The sequence below is a fragment of the Penaeus vannamei genome, chromosome 13 (assembly GCF_042767895.1).
Source record: "Penaeus vannamei isolate JL-2024 chromosome 13, ASM4276789v1, whole genome shotgun sequence".
Classification (NCBI taxonomy): domain Eukaryota; kingdom Metazoa; phylum Arthropoda; class Malacostraca; order Decapoda; family Penaeidae; genus Penaeus; species Penaeus vannamei.
This window is the reverse complement of record NC_091561.1, coordinates 9,942,230-9,959,729: the sequence shown is the minus strand read 5'-3', so window position 1 is coordinate 9,959,729 and position 17,500 is coordinate 9,942,230. Positions and strand designations below refer to the sequence as shown.

Here is a 17,500-nt window from a genome sequence, read left to right as displayed (position 1 = left end):
TCTTTCTTTTTGACTCTTTTTTCTTTTCCTTTCTTTCTTTTTCTCTTTTTTTTCTTTCTTTCTCTCTCTCTTTCTCTTTATTTTTCTTTCTTTTCCTTTTCACATTTTTTCACGCTCCTCCTCCTTTCTCTTTTGTTCTCTCTCTCTCTCTCTCTCTCTCTCTCTCTCTCTCTCTCTCTCTCTCTCTCTCTCTCTCTCTCTCTCTCTCTCTCTCTCTCTCTCTCTCTCGTCCATCCTTCCCCTTTCTCTTCCGTTCACCTCTTCCCCTCTCCAGTATATCCTCGTGCGCTTTTTCCCTCCAAGAAAGGGGATTTCCGCCGGCCATCGGATGCGCCTTAAAGCAAATCGCGGATGATCTGGCTGAAGGGGAGAGGCGAGAATAGGGAAGGATGCGAGGAGGAAGAGGAGGAGGAGAAGGAGGAAGGGGAGGGAAGGGGAAGGAAAGGAAAGCGGGAAGGAGAAGAGGGAAAGGGGTAAAGGGAAATTGGAAGGGTACGAGGAGGAGGTGGAGGAGGAGGAAAAGGAAAAGGAAGAGGAGGAGAAAGAAGGAAAGGGGGAAGGGAAGAGTGCGAGGAGCAGGAGAAAGAGATAGAAGGAAGGACATGCGAAAGAAGGAGGAGGGAGGGGGAGGAAAAGAGGAAGGACAAAAAGAAGAAGGGGAAAATATGGCTAATAAAGAATGTGAGGAAGAAGGAATAAAGAGTGCCGGCTTCTGAAGTGTGAAAGGCGAAGGAGAAGAAAGTGGGACGATTTTTTTATTTCAGTCTTTCGTCATCTCCATCTCCTCCTCTTCTTCCTCCTCCTCCTCCTTCTCTTCCTTTATTTTTCATTATCTTTCTTCCTTAGTTTATTTTTTTGCTCGATGATTTAGTGAGGCAACGGGTGGGACTGGTTATGATTGGGGTGGTTAGGGGAGAGGGGGGCTGGGGAGGGGAGGAGGAGGGGGGAGGGTTAGATTATGTAAAATATGTAATTGTGAATGGGTGTTACTCTCTTGTTTCGCTGCAGCTGGCTTGCTTTTCATTTTTTTTCTGTTCAATGGGTGTAATTATTTTTATTGGTTTGGATTGCAAATTAAGTCACGGAAAAGCTTTCACTTGCTTTGCTTTATGCTCGGTTATTCTGCTTGTCTAATCTAATTTGTTTTTTTTTTTTCTCTCTCTGTGTTGGCTTATCTTTATTGATTGGATATTCGTTATGGGGGTCGCTCTCTCTCTCTCTCTCTCTTTCTTTATCTCTCTCTCTCTCTCTCTCTCTCTCTCTCTCTCTCTTTCTTCCCTCTCTCTCTCTCTCCTCTCTCTCTATCTCTCTCTCTCTCTCTTTCTTTCTTCTTTTTTCCTTTCTCCCTCTCGTTCTCTTTCTTATTGTCTTCCTTTCTCCCTCTTACCCCCTCCCTCCCCCCCTTCCCACCCAATTTAGTGTCCGATTTCACAAAATTCCTGACGTTTCCATTCATGAAAAAGCTCCCCTCGCATATGGTAGCGTTTCAGGCGGGCGTCGTCACTTCACGTGTTAGGACGCCCAGCTCTGACGCCGCCGTGATATCCTTACCCCCGTCGAGGATGTGGCGCTACCCCGTGAAAAAGCGACCCCCCCCCCTCCCCCCTCCTTTAGAAATGTATGGTGGCGAGACGATGGTTGATGGCGAGTGGTGTGTAGTTTTTTTCTTTTTTTTTTCGTATGTATGTTGTTTGGTTTTGTTTGCGTGTGTATTGGTTTGTTGGGTTTTGTTTTGTTTATTTTTTTAGTTGTTTTTGTATTCGTTGATTGGTCTGTTGTATGAATTTTACTGTATTTAGCAGGTCGTTGATGTATCGGGAGTTTGTTGTTGTTGTTTTTAGTTTATTTTTAGTTGTTTTTTATTCATTATTTGGTTTGTTGTATGAATTTTACGGAATTTAGCATGTCGTTGATGTATCGGGAGTTTGTTGCTGTTGTTTTTAGTTTATTTTTAGTTGTTTTTTGTATTCATTATTTGGTTTGTTGTATGAATTTTACTGTATTTAGCAGGACGTTGATGTATCGGGAGTTTGTTGTTCTTTTTTTTAGTTTATTTTTAGTTGTTTTTGTATTCATATAATTGGTTTGTTGTATGAATTTTACTGAATTTAGCAGGTCGTTGATGTATCGGGAGTTTGTTGTTGTTGTTTTTAGTTTATTTTTAGTTGTTTTTTGTATTCATATAATTGGTTTGTTGTATGAATTTTACTGAATTTAGCAGGTCGTTGATGTATCGGGAGTTTGTTGTTGTTGTTTTTAGTTTATTTTTAGTTGTTTTTTTTATTCATTATTTGGTCTGTTGTATGAATTTTACTGAATTTAGCAGGTCGTTGATGTATCGGGAGTTTGTTGTTGTTGTTTTTAGTTTATTTTTAGTTGTTTTTTGTATTCATATAATTGGTTTGTTGTATGAATTTTATGGAATATAGCAGGTCGTTGATGTATCGGGAGTTTTCAATGATATGGAATGTTGGATGATTAACTGTTCGAGCCTCGGCGGGTGGAAAAGTGAGAAGTGCACTTTAAAGACCCACGCTTAGAGTTAATTGAAATCGAAGACCTGGACAGTCACACCGGATGGAAACCTCTCTCTCTCTCTCTTTCTCTTTCTCTTTCTTTTTCATTTTCATTTTCTTTTTCTTTTTCTTTTTCTTTCTCTTTTTATTTTTATTATTATTTTTATTTTTCCCTTTCTCTTTCTCTTTTCTTTTCTTTTTCCTTTTTCTTATTTTTTTTCTTTTTCTTCTTTCTCTTTCTCTTTCTCTTCTCTTTCTCTTCTCTCTCTTTCTCTTTCTCTTTTTTCTTTCTCTTTCTCTCTTTCTCTTTCTCTTTCTCTTTCTCTTTCTCTTTCTCTTTCTCTCTCTCTCTCTCTCTCTCTCTCTCTCTCTCTCTCTCTCTCTCTCTCTCTCTCTCTCTCTCTCTCTCTCTCTCTCTCTCTCTCATATGTACATACACGCCATCTTCCATTCCAGCTTATTTTTGAGAGCTACCCCACGCCTCTCTTCTATCATTCCAGCTTATTTTCCTGCTTTCTCCATCCCTCCCTTCCTTTCTCTTCTCTCCCTATCCCTCCTCCTCCCCTACTTCTCCTTCTCTTCTCTCCCTCCCTGCTCTTTTCTCCTTCTATTTCTTCCATCCTCCCTCCCTATTTCCTCTCCTTTCTTTTTTTCCCCTCTCTCCTTTCTCCCTGCCTCTCCCCTTCTCCCTCTTTCCCTCCCTCCCGTGACCCCAGCGCCAAACCGCCCTCAAGGAGCGTGGGCGAGCGAGTTAGAAAGTTAGAAACCAAGCGGAGGAGCATTAACGATGTAAATGGCTAAGTTAGAATAGCTGGTAATGATGGCGCGTTGTTGGAACAGATGGCGAGAGTCGGCGGGCGGAGGGAGGAGAGGAAGGAGGAAGGAGGAAGGAGGGAAGGCGCGCCGTGCGAGGGGGGGAGGAGGAGGAGCAGGCGAGAAAGGGGGAGAGGGAGGGGGAGAAGAAGGGTGGGTGAGAGGGAAGGGAAGGTGGGGAGGGGAGAGGAAGGGAGGAAAAGGAGGGAGGGCAAGGTGGTGAGAGGGAGGAGGGAGAGGGAAGAAGGAGGGAGGGTTGGTAGAGGAGAGGGAGAGAAGGATGGGTGAGAGGGAGAGGGAGAGAGGATGGGTGAGAGGGAGAGGGAGGAAGGAGTGGGAGGGTGAGGTGAGGAGGGAGAGGGAGAAGGAGGAGGGATGGGTGAGAGTGGGAGAGGGAGAAGGAGTGGAGGGTGGATGAGAGGGAGGAGGGAGAAGGAGGGAGGCTGGAGTGAGAGGGAGAGAGAGGGACAGGGAGAGGGAGGGAGAGAGAGAGAGAGAGAGAGAGAGAGAACGATAGCGGATAAAAGGAAAAGGAAGGAGGGAGAGCAAGGTATGACAACGATGTGGAGAATAGAAACAAGAGCGAAAAATAGAAACGGAAAAAACGAATATGAAAAGAATAGGCGAGAAAGAAAAAAAAAAGATAAATTCGTGGCTTCAGAAGGAAATCAAAGTTCACAAACACCGATAAAAATAAGGACACAACGAACGAAAAGTGACCGATGAGGAAAGAACTGATGGTGATAACGACAAGTAAAACGCATATGATAATCGGATAAATTTAGGAATTAGGAAATGGGCGAAGGGAGTAGGGAGGCAGGGGAGGGGAGGAGGAGGAAGAAGAGAGGGGTAAGGGGGGCTGAGGCGATGGGCGAAGGGAGTAGGGAGGCAGGGGAGGGGAGAAGGAGAAGGAGGAAGAGAGGGAGAGGGGTTAGGGAGGGGCGAAGGGAGTAGGGAGGCAGGGGAGGAGTAGTAGAAGGAGGAAGAGGGGGGAGAAGGGGGGGCTGAGGCGATAGGCGAAGGGAGTAGGGGAGGCAGGGCAGAGGGAGGAGAGGGGAGAAGGGGGAAGGAGGAAGAGGGGGGAGAAGGAGAAGGGGGAAGAGAGGGAGAGGGGTGAGGGAGGGGCGAAGGGAGTAGGGAGGCAGGGGAGGGGAGAAGAGAAGGAGGAAGAGGGGGAGAGGGGTTGGGGGGGGAGGGGCGGGGGAACGGGTTCTAGGAGAAGCTACGTGTTGGTTGCGCTGTGGTTATTAATAGTTCCCGAGAGAATTCCGTAATTGCGTCGATGAGGAAAGACAAAAGGGCAAAAAGACGATTCATAGATTGATTTACGACGCAGGTGTTTTTGTTGGGGTGAGGGAGGGAGGGAGGGAGGAAGAGTGTGTGGAGAGAGAGGGAGGGAGGGAGGGAGGAGTGAGGAGAGAGAGGGAGAGGGGAGAGAGAGGGAGAGGGAGGAGAGGAGTGAGATAGAGGGTGTGAGATAGAGGGAGGGAGGGAGGAAGAGGGAGAGGGAGGGAGGAAGAGTGAGAGAGAGAGAGAGGGAGGAAGAGTGAGAGAGAGTAAGGAAGAATGAGAGATGGTGGAAGAGTGAGAGAGAGAAGGATGAAGAGTGAGAGAGAGAAGGATGAAGAGTGAGAGAAAGAGGGAGGGGGAGGGAAGAGTAAAGAGAAATGAGAGAAGGAGGAAGAGTAAGAAAATGAGAGAAGGAGGAAGAGTAAGAGAATGAGAGAAGGAGGAAGAGTAAGAGAATGAGAGAAGGAGGAAGAGTAAGAGAATGAGAGAGGGAGGAAGAGGGAGAGAGAAGAAGAAAATGTGTCTCCGTGTAGCTCCTTTTCATCTTCTTCCACTTCCTGGTGCTGGGTCCCGCTGGCTCGACGTTCCAGTAGCGCAGGGTCTTCCAGCAGGATTCCATGTCTATCCCCTCCCTCCCCCCCTCCCTCCCCCCCCCGCTTCTCGCCCTCCCCTACCCATGTTACCGGCCCTCTTCTCTCCCTTCTTCCTTCTTCTTCTTCTTCTTCTTCTTCTTCTTCTTCTTCTTCTTCTTCTTCTTCTTCTTCTTCTTCTTCTTCTTCTTCTTCTGCTTCTTCTTCTCCTCCTCCTCCTCCTCCTCTCCTCCTCCTCCTCCTCCTCCTCCTCCTCCCTCCTCCTCCCTCCTCCTCCTCCTCCCTTCCCCTCCTCCTCTTCCTCATCACCCCCCTCCTCCTCCCCCTCTTCTCTTCCTCCTCCTCTCTCTTCCTCCTCCTCCTCCTCTCTCCTCTCCCTCCTCCCCCCCTCCCCTGCCCTGCCTTCGGCTCGGTAGTGGCGGGTCTCGGCGCTGTAGTTTACGAGTGTTCAGGACCAGTACGAGTCTGGGCGGGGGTCTGTGTGGCGCCCGCCGCAACACCCCTGCCGGCACCACAGCGCGCCCAAACCAGCGCCGCGATCAGGCCGCCCACCCGCCCGCCCGTCCGACCCTCCCTACGCCCGTCACCGTGCCATTCCCTCCTCACCATACCCGACGCGGCAGGCACCATACCCCTTGCGACCGCCACGCTCTCGCCTTGACCTCCCCCACGCCACTACGCCCACGCTCGAACCAAGCGGGTCACCTCCCTCACAAGCACGCCCACTTCCCTCTCTTCCCTCTCTTCCCCCCTCCCCAGTTCCCCATTCCCCATTCTCTTTCCCTTGACGCGGCCTCGTATTCCCCGCCTGCAAGTGCTTTTCGGTCGCTCAGAATAGAGTGAGGTGAACTTGGGGACTTCTTGGAATTAAAGATCAAGCCAAGAAAGTAGCAGAACAAAATTGTAGGGACATACACGTACACACAAACACACGCACACACGCTCGCGCACGCACACCACGCAACGCACGCACGCATGCACGCACCCACACAAAAAATAATGTACCCGACCGAAAGCCATTTTATATTTTTATTTTAAATGGGGGAATAGAGACGAAGGAAAAGAAGTTTTGGGTCAGGGAAGGAGGGGGAGACATGGAGAATGATTGGGGTGGGGAAAAGGGGAGACATAGGGACAGAGGGGAGGGGAGAAGAGGGGACATAAGGACGAAGGGAGGAGAGGGGAGACTTGGCGATGGAGGCGGAGGGGAGAAGGGCGGGGAAGGGGGAGATATAAGGAGAGGAGGGGAAGAGGAGAGGAGAGACAGGGAGCAAGGGAGATATGGGGGAGGGGAAAAGGGCAGCCAAAAGAAGAAGGGGGGAGGGGGAGAAGGGAGGGGGGGCGCAGGTGTCGGAAAGACCACGCTCATGCCAGGTGGAGGGAGCCATGGGTTGGCGTGTGTCAACCGGCGTTGGGGGTGGGGTGTTGGGGAGTCATGGACGGGAAAGGGTTGTAGAGGGGGCGCGAGGGGGGGGGGAGGGTACATATACCACGGATGTCATTTTTCGTACACTTGGAACGAGAACTTGTTGCATTACGTATTAATAGAGGGAGGGGGGGAGGGGGGGAGATTGATTCGGCCCCTCGAGTGTTTGACTTGAAGGTTCGCGTTTCTCTCATTTTTTGTTTGTTTGTGGTTTATCATGTGTTTGTTTGTTTTTTCGTTGTCTTTGCCATCATATTAACTTCACAAGATCGTTATCGCCGTCGTCCTTCGGTTAGTTATCGCCCTTCTCGCATCGCCATCGTCATTTGATTATTATCGCGTCCATAATTGCCCTTCTACATTCCCCCGCCAGTCCATCCATCGCCTGCTAAGTCTACCCGACCTTGTCCCTCTGAGGCCGCCGTCAGCTCCCTCCCTCCCTCCTCCCCATCTCCCTCCCTCCTCCCCATCTCCCTCCCTCCCTCCCTCCCTCCCTACTTCCAGTCCACCTCTATCCCTTGCTCACTCCCTTCCTCCCCTCCCTTATTCCCGCTCTTCTATCAATTCCTATTCTTCCCTCCATCCCTTCCTTATATTTCCTCCCTCTCATCCCCCCATTTTTCCTCTTTCCTTCCTCCCCCCTTCCCCTTTACTCTCTTCTCCTCCCCTTCCCTACCCTCTCCTCCCCTTCCCCTTCCCCCCACTTCTCCTCCCCTCCCCCGCCCTTCCCTTTCACTCTCCTCCCTCCCCCTTCCCCCTTCCCCCTCCTCTCCTCTCCCGCCCTTCCCCCACCCTTTCACACCACCTCCTCCCTCCTCCTCCCTCCTCCTCCTCCTCCTCCTCCTCCTCCTCCTCCTCCTCCTCCTCCCTCCTCCTCCTCGTCTTCCTCCTCCTCCTCCTCCTCCTCCTCCTCCTCCTCCTCCTCCTCTACCTCCTCACCTCTCCCCTTACCCTCCTCCCCATCCCCACGCCGTTTAAGGTTATCTCTTCCTCGCATCTTCGTTCGGAACACCCCCGGCCTCCCCCCCCCCACCCCCTTTATCCGTCCCGTCCCCGCGCAGGCGCCCGGACGCCCCTGACGAGCTTGTTAGGGGGTAGCGGGGCCCTTTGGCTCGTGCGCGATGGGGTGGTTGGGCAGTTGAGATAGCGGCGGAGAGGGTGGGGGTGTGGGGCGACGGCGATGGGGTTGGCGGCGATCGGACCTGTGTCCTTTATGTCGTGTCATTGTTTACGTGGGGGGGAAGGGAGGGAGGGGGTTGGCATGTTGTAGTTGATAAATCGGATTTTTTTTTTCCTTGATTTTATTGCGAATTATCCGCGGTGTTTGTTTCCCGCGCCTCCGTCCCCGAGGTTGCATGCGCTCTGCTTGCTCTCGAACCTAACCTCGCCTGCCCCCCGGCGGCCGTAGCGGGGCGCCGCCCTCGCCCGCAACCCCAACCCACGCCCAGAGGCAACCCTTCCTCCCTCATTCGCTTCCCGCATGCATCGCCTCTCCTCCCTCGCTCCCCCTCTCCCTCTCCCTCTCCCTCTCCCTCTCCCTCTCCCTCTCCCTCTCCCTCTCCCTCTCCCTCTCCCTCACTCTCTTGTCTCTCTTCTTTCGCCTCCACTCCCTGTTTCAGAGCTCTCCCTCCTCGTTTTTTTTTCTTCTTTACCTCTTATTCCTCCTGTTTCGTCTTTTCTTCCTCTTCCTTTTATCACCGGCATCATCGTTAACGTCATCGTATCATGATTATCACCATCATCATTAATAATCATCATCATCATCATCAATCAATCATCTCATCACCACCACCAATTATCATCATCATTATCAATCATCACCACCACCATCACCACCCTTATCCCTCCACCTCCCTCCCCCTCCCTCTCTTCTTCCTCCCTTCCCCCTCCCCCCCTCCCTCCCCCTCCCTCCCCCCCTGCTACCTGGCCTTGGTCCTTTGGGCAACCGACGCGCCGTGTCCGTGCTAAGCCCAGGCCTTTATTGGGGGGTTTGAGGATACTGTTCTGATGGGTACTAAGTGGGGGGGGTGGAGGCGGGAGGGGAAGGGGGAGGGGAAGGGGGAGGGGAAGGGGGAGGAGGAGGGGGGAGGGAGGAGGGAGGAGGAGGAGGGAGGGGGAGGAGGAGGAGGGGGAAGGGGGAAGAGGAGGGGAAGGAGGAGGAGGAGGGGAAGGAGGAGGAGGAGGGGAAGGAGGAGGAGGAGGAGGAGGAGGAGGAAGGGGGAAGGGGGAAGGGGGAGGAGGAGGGGTAAGGGGGAGGGCGGGGTGGAGGTTCTTCGCTTTTCCTTCGTGTCGGGAAATTTCGTTCCAAATATTGCCTGTTCCGGATAGAACCGGAGTTGTCTTCTTTCTTTATGTAGGCTTTTTTTTTATTATGGTCTTCGGCAACTTCTCTTTTCTCGGCTTCGTTTCTGTTGTGTTGGTTCGCCATCTTTTTTGTGTGTGTGCGTGTGTGTGTGTGTGCGTGAGAGAGAGAGAGAGAGAGAGAGAGAGAGAGAGAGAGAGAGAGAGAGAGAGAGAGAGAGAGAGAGAGAGAGAGAGAGAGAGAGAGAGAGAGAGAGGAGAGAGAGTGAGAGAGTGAGAGAGTGAGAGAGATGAAAGAGGCCTATTTCGGCTCATAATTTACGCCGTAATTGTATTATCTCTTCGGGTCGGTTCAAGCGCCGTGCACGTGGAGCCGGCGCTCGGTCACGGTGGATCTCGCGTTTTCTCGCTTTGTCTCGCGGACGCCTCCCGCCCTCACCTGTCGCAGGGGCTCGGGCGGGGCGGAGGGGGAGGGGGGGGGGGGAGGCTTGGGATGGGGGGATGGGGGATGGGGGATGGGGGATGGGTGGGGGGAGGGGTACTTTAGATATTGGCAAGTTTATCGCTCGCTCTCTCTCTTCTCTCTTTCTCCTCTCTTCTCTCTGCTCTACTCATCTCAACTCTTGTCTTCGTTTTTCTTTTCTTTCTCTCTCTCTCTCTCCTTCCCTCCCTTCCTCCACCTCCCTCCTCCCACTCCCTCCTCTCCCTCCCTCCCTCCTCCCTCCCTCCCTTCCTCTCTCCCTCCCTTCCTCCCTCTCCTCTCCTCCCCCTCCCTTTCCTCCCCCTCCCTCTCCCTCCCTCCCTTCCTCCCCATCCCTCCCTGTCTTGCCCTCCCTCCCTTCCTCCCTTCCCCTACCCTTTACTCTTCAGTCTTATATGTATATACATGTATATATATATATATATATATATATATATATATATATATATATATATATATATATATACACATTATATGTATATAATATATACAGAGAGAGAGACAGACAGACAGACAGACAGACAGACAGACAGACAGACAGACAGACAGACACAGACAGAGAGAGACGGACAGGGGAGAGAGACAGAGAGGGGAGAGAGTTCATACGAATTTTCTATCAGGGAAAGGATCCACAGTAACTATCATTGCACTGAGGATAGTTACCATCATCATCAGTGTTATTGTTGCCACCATCATTATTTATTGGAAAGTTGATGACTGGCTGCAGTGCGTTTAGCAGATCGAAGAGGGAAGGGGCGAAATCGGAGGGGAATCTGGCGTTGGCCCGGCGTGTTTGATTAATAATGCAAATCAGACTGAAGCGGCCCGATTTCTTTGTGCGAAAATGCAGCTCTTTTCCCCTTAATTCTAATTTATATTTTGTTCCCTGTTTAGGCTTTTTTTTTTGTGTGTGTGTGTGGTTAGATAAAACGGGTGGAGGTAGATTATGTTGGTTTTAGTGTTGTTTTTTTCTCATTGTGTGTGTGAGTTGGTCTACCGTGGCGGAGGTGTTTGAAATGCTTTTATATTCATGAGTTTTATTGTTTTGTTTTTAATGTTCGGCCGCAATTGTTTGTACCGTCAGTTTGAAAGGATTAGAATAACTTCAAATTACACTTTAAAAGACAAACGAGGCTGAGAATGATAGGGAAAGTATAGTTGGTTAATCCTCGATCCTAAACAACGACAAGCGGAAACGCACGCACATACACTGACTTCACCCACACACGCGCACACACCCACGCACACAAGCACAAACACCGTGCCCAGGCTCTGCACTCCTTAACCGAACTTGCAGAAAAGAGAATCCATAATCCATTACCATAGACGACACTTAACGAAGTTCCCTCACTAACCTTGGCCCTGTCCTTGCAGCACGAGGTGGTGTCCCTGTCGGAGAAGGTGGTTTTGCGGGCGGAGGATGTGATCGGCTGGATGCGGGCGGCGGGCGGCGTCAAGTGGGACAGAGGCCTCCTAGGCGTCTACTGCCCGCCCACCCAGGACACCAACGCGCCCACGGACGCTCATTACACACCGCCAATCTCAGGGGCGCTGGACATCAAGGAGATCATGAGAGAGAAAAAGTTAATAGGTGAGTGTTGGCTTTTCTGTTGTTGCCTTTGGTGGCGCGATGTATTTGTGATGGAGATCGTTCTTTCGGCTTCATTTTCATGTCTATTTAAAACTTGTTACCTATACTGCTATAGTGATTGACAGATAACCCTTTCCCTCGACGAAATTTACTGACACCTCCGTCGCTTCCGCAGGTGATGTGGTAGAACCCAACAGCTTACACATAATCATCCTCGCCTTCGACAAGTACTGCCGCATGCGGGCGCTGCTCAAGCGCTTGGAGGGGGTCGAGGAGGAGTTCATGCGCAGTCGAATCATCGTGGCGCTGGGCGGCTTCGTGGTTCCCTCCAGACGCACGAGAATGCTCTTCTGCAGAGACGTCTTCGACTACCCAGAATTAGAAGGCCACGACCTATTATGTAATCATCTCTGTAAGTATCGCCCTGGAAAGCCTTCACCTTATCGTGTATACCATGTATATAATTGTAAAAAACGAAATGAATTGTCTGATCTCGCCATAAATAGCATGCTGTTGTGTGATGTAACTTACTTCTAGCATGCGTTCTTTTGTGAATCCTTTCAGTCGATGCAAGTAATGAGTCCCTTCTCCCCTTCTCCGCAGCGCCCAAACTGCAAGGACGGCCGAGGAAGAAGCGGAAGAAGCCCACGGACTCGGAGTCGGAATCCTCGGAGGCGTCGGAGGACATCCGGCCGCGCCTGAAGGGGAAGCCGGGGCTCACCGCCAAGCCCAACGGCCTCCGTGTCCTCGACCGCAAGAGCACCTCGCGCTCGCACTTGTCGCAGGTCAAGAGCGACTTCTCGACGCCCGCCTTGAATCGTCTAATAGAGGTCGACTTCATGTCCAAACTCCACAAGTTCATGAAGGACCGCAACACCCCAATCACCAGACTACCACACATAGGTTACAGACAATGTGAGTGCGCTGGAGGGCCTCCTGGTGTGAGAGCTGTCATGGCTTGCCTTGTATCGGTTCATTTGCTGTTTCTTGTCGAGTAATCAAGTAGTTTATATACATGCCTTTAAGACATATTTATTTTTTTGTTATTTACTGAAATTATGACTTAGAGTATGTGACTTTGTGCATATGTTGAGACTATAGTTGTTTATATATTATCATTGGCACTTGTATTGATAGTTATAGTAATGATGCATATTCAGTTGACGGAAATGCCGGCTTACGAAATCCTCGCATCCTCTCTTCCAGTGAATGTATTCGAGTTATTCACAAGAGTGCAGCAACTAGGTGGGTTCGACGCTGTGTCCGAGAAGAAATTGTGGAAGCTCCTGTACGATGAAATGAGCGGCTCGACTACCTCCTCCTCCTCCGCAGCCAATCCACCACAAAATGCACAGTCATTCTCCAGTATCATGAAGCGTCATTATGAAAGGTTTGACTTCTTGTTTCATCTGTTTTTGGGCCGGGTTGGGGGGGTTGGTGGTGTTCTGTAGCTGGTTGTGAGAGGTTGTGAAAAATTGGTTGTATGGTGGTAGTTTGGGATTTTCATTTAGATTTCTTATAGTTGGTTGACTTACTGTAAGCATACATACAGGTCTCTCTCTGACTGTTTCATATATTTCCATATTTGTACATACATGCACATGCTCAAGCACAGGCACACACATATGAAAACACACACACACACACACACACACACACACACACACACACACACACACACACACACACACACACACACACACACACACACACACACACACACACACACACACACACACACACACACACACACACACAAACACACACACACACACACACACACACACACAAACACACACACACACACACACACACACACACACACACACACACACACACACACACACACACACACACACACACACACACACACACACACACACACACACACACACACACACACACACACTCTTACTTTTCTTTCTCTCTCTTTTCTTTGATCATTTTTGCCTTCTCTTCAGTTCTTTTCTTGTCTTTTATTTTTTCATTGTTTTCTTGAACTCATAACTGGATGCACACATTGTATGCACTGTCCTTCATTTTCAATAATATTAACACGATTCTTTTTACTCCAGACTACTACTGCCATATGAGAAATTCTTATTACAAGAGCAGAAGAAGCTGTTGGGCATCGGAGCCACCAAGAGCAGCAAGGTAAAATCAGAGCCAGGAGAACCCTCCGTTTCCATCCTCCAGGTAAGTCGAGGGGCTTCTGGATGCTCCGCGGTAGTGTTGATTAGTCTTAGTTGCTGTGGTCAGTTCAGGTGTGGAGGATTCACTCAAGTTTTTCCTTGTTTTGTTTAACATCTCAAGAGTAATCAACCAGGAATGGGAAAAAAGTAATAGTGGATGGACTCGTGTGTGCTCATTCATTCACTGAACACGTGAGTGAATGTTAGTAGACATGATCAGTTCAGGACTGGAATTGGAAGTTGAAAAGGCCATTGCTAATCATAGCAAGATGTGTATTCTTCAAGAAAAGCTACTAGGAAACTGCACATAGCCAGGAAAGAGTTTACATAGGTTTGGAGTTGAAAAAGAATACATTCCAATTGATCTATTTGTTTGTGACTGGAACAAGTAAACGAGAAAGTGAATATAAGTACAGGTGATTTACAAGTATCATGTTATCCAATGTGGATTTATTTTTCCCACCCCTAAGATATTCCGTGTCCAATGTTAAGCTTTTAGTATCATTAAAAGAAAATTACTTGTTTCGCATCATTCTTAAATGACTGTTTGGTTTTCTAGTATTATTTTGCCTAATACTTCATTGAGTAGTGTAATGTAATCTTTTCTAACTTCTCTAGCCGATTCCTAGCATGGTTGAGATTTTCTTGATTATTTTTAGTCTGTTTCCAGGGTATTTGTATATCTTCTGAGTAGCTGTTTCACTAATGGAATGAACTGTTTTACTCCTTCACTTGGCATGTCAAAATGATGTTCAGAATATTTCTGTATTTTGCCTTACATACTGTTTGCTTTTTTTTTGACAAACTAAAGTACATTTAAGATTCTGTCATTTTCCAAAGGGATCTTGAGCAGGATGTTTTTTATTTGTATTTTTTTTAATATGTAGCAAATCTACAGGTAATAGCAGAACAGCAAATCTCTATTGAAAATGTAGGAGAGGTTAGGATGCCTTAAGATATGATTTATTTTTTTTACCATCATTGAAATACAGAGTAGAAACATTAATAATTTGCTTATGGTGTAAATACTGGCATCACATAAAGTGGTAGTTTTGGGTATCTCTGATATTTGATATTTGTGCTGAGTATAAGACATTTTCATATTTAAACCTATGTGTTTTTTGTAATATCATACATAAACTGAAATTCTGTATATAAACTGAAATTCCATCTATAAACTGAAAATGACTGCTAAAAAAGGTGGCATGATAAAGATTACACACTGAAAACTCATCTTCGTCATACTAACAGTAACAATCAGAATTCTTTATACTAAATTGTCTTTGAAAAGGTATTGAAATGACCCATTTAGATTTTAATATAGTAGAAATAGACATGAAAAGGTGGTAGCACTTGAAGTTAAAGTGAGTGTAGCAATCTAGTCTAACTATTATGAGTTGAAGTTGCATACTAGCTAAAACTTTCTCACCAAATACAGTAACTATTATGTAGATAATAAAGTAGATGAAGTTTTTACCTGAAATATAGGTCAGATTAGATTCCTGTTCTTTCTCTTTTATGTTGAAGAGGTGAGTCATTTTGATTATATGATTGTGGAAACATAGAGAACAGTTTTGAAATAGATATTACTTCTTAATGCCTTTTCATTGAACAGATATGAATTGATCATTTATGATAAGAAAAGATATTTTCAGTTGTGTGTATGTATTTCTACATGAAGTATTGTTTATCATAGATTATTATGTTGGATAATTGCTGAATTTAACAGAATTATTAATTAAGAGAGGGGAAAATATGCACATAGTTTTTTTGTGTTTTGTGCATTTGGACCCAAAAGATTAGGAGAATCCATATGTGGCAAAGGTTGAACCAAGGAAAGTATTAACAAGAGCAGAGAAGGATATTTGGATGTCAGTATTAACTCCATAGCATTTCCTGTTTCAAAAAAGGGAAAGTTAGATCCATAGGTACATTAAAAAACTGCTAGGGATTGCTGGGTGCATGATGGGTGTCGTTTCTCACAGCAGCATGTGCCAAGTGACAACAAGCCCTCTCTCAAGTTGGGGGGAACCTGTCCCAAGCTGCTACCTCCCCACGTACCTCCTGGCCACCATGGTGGGGCGCAGGAGGCACATGGGTTGCCCAGTGGGCCTCTCACAGGGCCTTTAGGTGCTGCGCCAACTGTGGGTACACCACCCCAAGCCAGCCCTGCGCCACCGGCCTCTGTCAGTCCTCCAACAACACCAACGGAGCTGACGGTAAGTTCACCTGCGGCGACAACACACAATCTGCTGCTGCTGCTGCCTGGTGACCTGGCTTGGTGCGCCCTAACCACCCTTCCCCAAACCTTCCTGTCCTGCTTGATTCCTGTCCACTCATGGGCCATGAAGACAATTAATACTCCCAGTACTACATAACCAACATTCCCTGTATAGCATTTTGTTAGTACTTACCAAAAACATCTTTACAGCTTAGAAGATGGGGGGTTCATTTGATTTTATTATAGATATATGTTTTTCTATTTTTCATTTACTAATATACTTCCCCACCCCCCTTCTTCTCGAAATTATTCCAAGAGAACCTTACATAAGTTTGAAAAAACAGGAATGACCAGGTGGAACTCGGTTACAAGGGCTAAGTAGCAGACCTCCCAATGGTCATGTGGTTCTCAGGGTCAGATTAGAACATTTTTAGGACCATGATTACCTGTAGGTCGTACCCTGCTCAGTTGTGTGCATGCCCTAACCTTTTTCATTAGTAATCATAGTTTGATATTGTAAGTGGCTCTTTTTCTTTTGCCTTTTAGTTTTGGAATGCTGTAACTTTGTGCATGATAAATTTGTAGGCATAAATCTTTTACAAGTTAGGTACCTGATGATTGGTAATAGCAAAAAGAAAAAAAGAAAAGAAGAAATCTCTATGGTGCATGCTAACCATACTTACTTTCAGAAGAATCATTGCGTACCTGACTCTCACCATGATAAATCTTAAGAATTGTAATTCTAATATTACTAATCTCCTTTCTGCTTTGGAATGTTAATTTACAGTTCTTGAAGGGAATTCCTGAAGTGTTGAGTACTACTAAGGAGGTTTCACTGTCTTGTCAGAATAATAATGATAATAATAAAAATGATATTGTTCTTGTTAACTTGAAGTACAATCCCTATTGCAGAATGAAAGGACTTGTGGTAAAGTCATCAGTTCAAGAAGTTTACTTTAAGATCTCTTAGCTTTTATGGCCTACCCAAATAAATTAAAGTGTGCCATTTTTCTTTTATTAAAGGTTGACAATTCTTTTAAACAGTATAAATAGGTTTAATAAGTTTGGAATCTAGGTTTAAAAAGAAGTTATTCTTCAGGTGTGTATAATAAGTATAATTTAATTTTGTAAGGTAACAGTGGTGTATCAGATGGAAGAACATCATTCTTGTTATTATTATTATTGTTATTTTTATAGTTTTATTGTCTGTTCATGGAAATGTTACTTTCTCTATGAATATAAGTAGTAAAAGCGTAAATACACTAAATAGATATGAGAAATGTTATAACCTGCAACTACTCTTAACCAGTCTAACATACTCTGCATGGTATGTGACAAAATAACGAATCTAAAAAATTAACTGAAAACTAATTTCATTTACAGATTTTTTGTATAATTTATTCTAGATGATTTTATGGCATTGTTATATATTTTTGTGTTCTAGTGTGTGTGGATGTGTGGATGTGCACTTGAAACTTGTTTAACATCAATTTAGTCATTGCCATTTTACTTTTGAGTCAGGAGAAGGTAAGAAGGAAAAAAAAAATTATGTGTGGCAGAGATTCCTAATCTTGGCCTATGCATAGGATATCCAAGGGATTGTAACACTGTTGTATATTTTATATATATATATATATATATATACACATATACACACATATACACACATATATAGACATATATAGACATACATATACACATATATATAGACACACATATACACACACACACACACACACACACACACACACACACACACACACACACACACACACACACACACACACACACACACACACACACACACACACACACACACACACATACATACATACACACATACATACATACATACATATATATATATATATATATATATATATACATATATACATATATACATATACATATACATGTATATACATATATATACATATGTATATATATAAATATATGTATATACATATATATACATACATATACATATATATACATATATATACATACATATATATACATATATTAACATATATATACATATATATATATATATATATATATATATATATATATATATAT

At 46.1% G+C, this 17,500-nt stretch overlaps 1 protein-coding gene across 4 annotated transcripts in view; it reads left to right on the top strand.

The window, feature by feature from the left end:
* Positions 1–15,419, top strand: part of LOC113823005 (AT-rich interactive domain-containing protein 5B) — a gene marked incomplete at its 3' end in the record, with an annotated part of 239,421 nt that extends 224,002 nt beyond the window's left edge. The window contains 6 exon segments of one of the 4 annotated variants that reach the window (XM_070128935.1): positions 10,792–11,008; positions 11,184–11,420; positions 11,612–11,923; positions 12,215–12,398; positions 13,084–13,204; positions 15,189–15,419. In XM_070128935.1, coding sequence (XP_069985036.1) covers positions 10,792–11,008; positions 11,184–11,420; positions 11,612–11,923; positions 12,215–12,398; positions 13,084–13,204; positions 15,189–15,419 — 1,302 coding nt within the window. 4 annotated transcript variants of the gene reach the window in all.
* Positions 15,420–17,500: the final 2,081 nt, after the last annotated feature.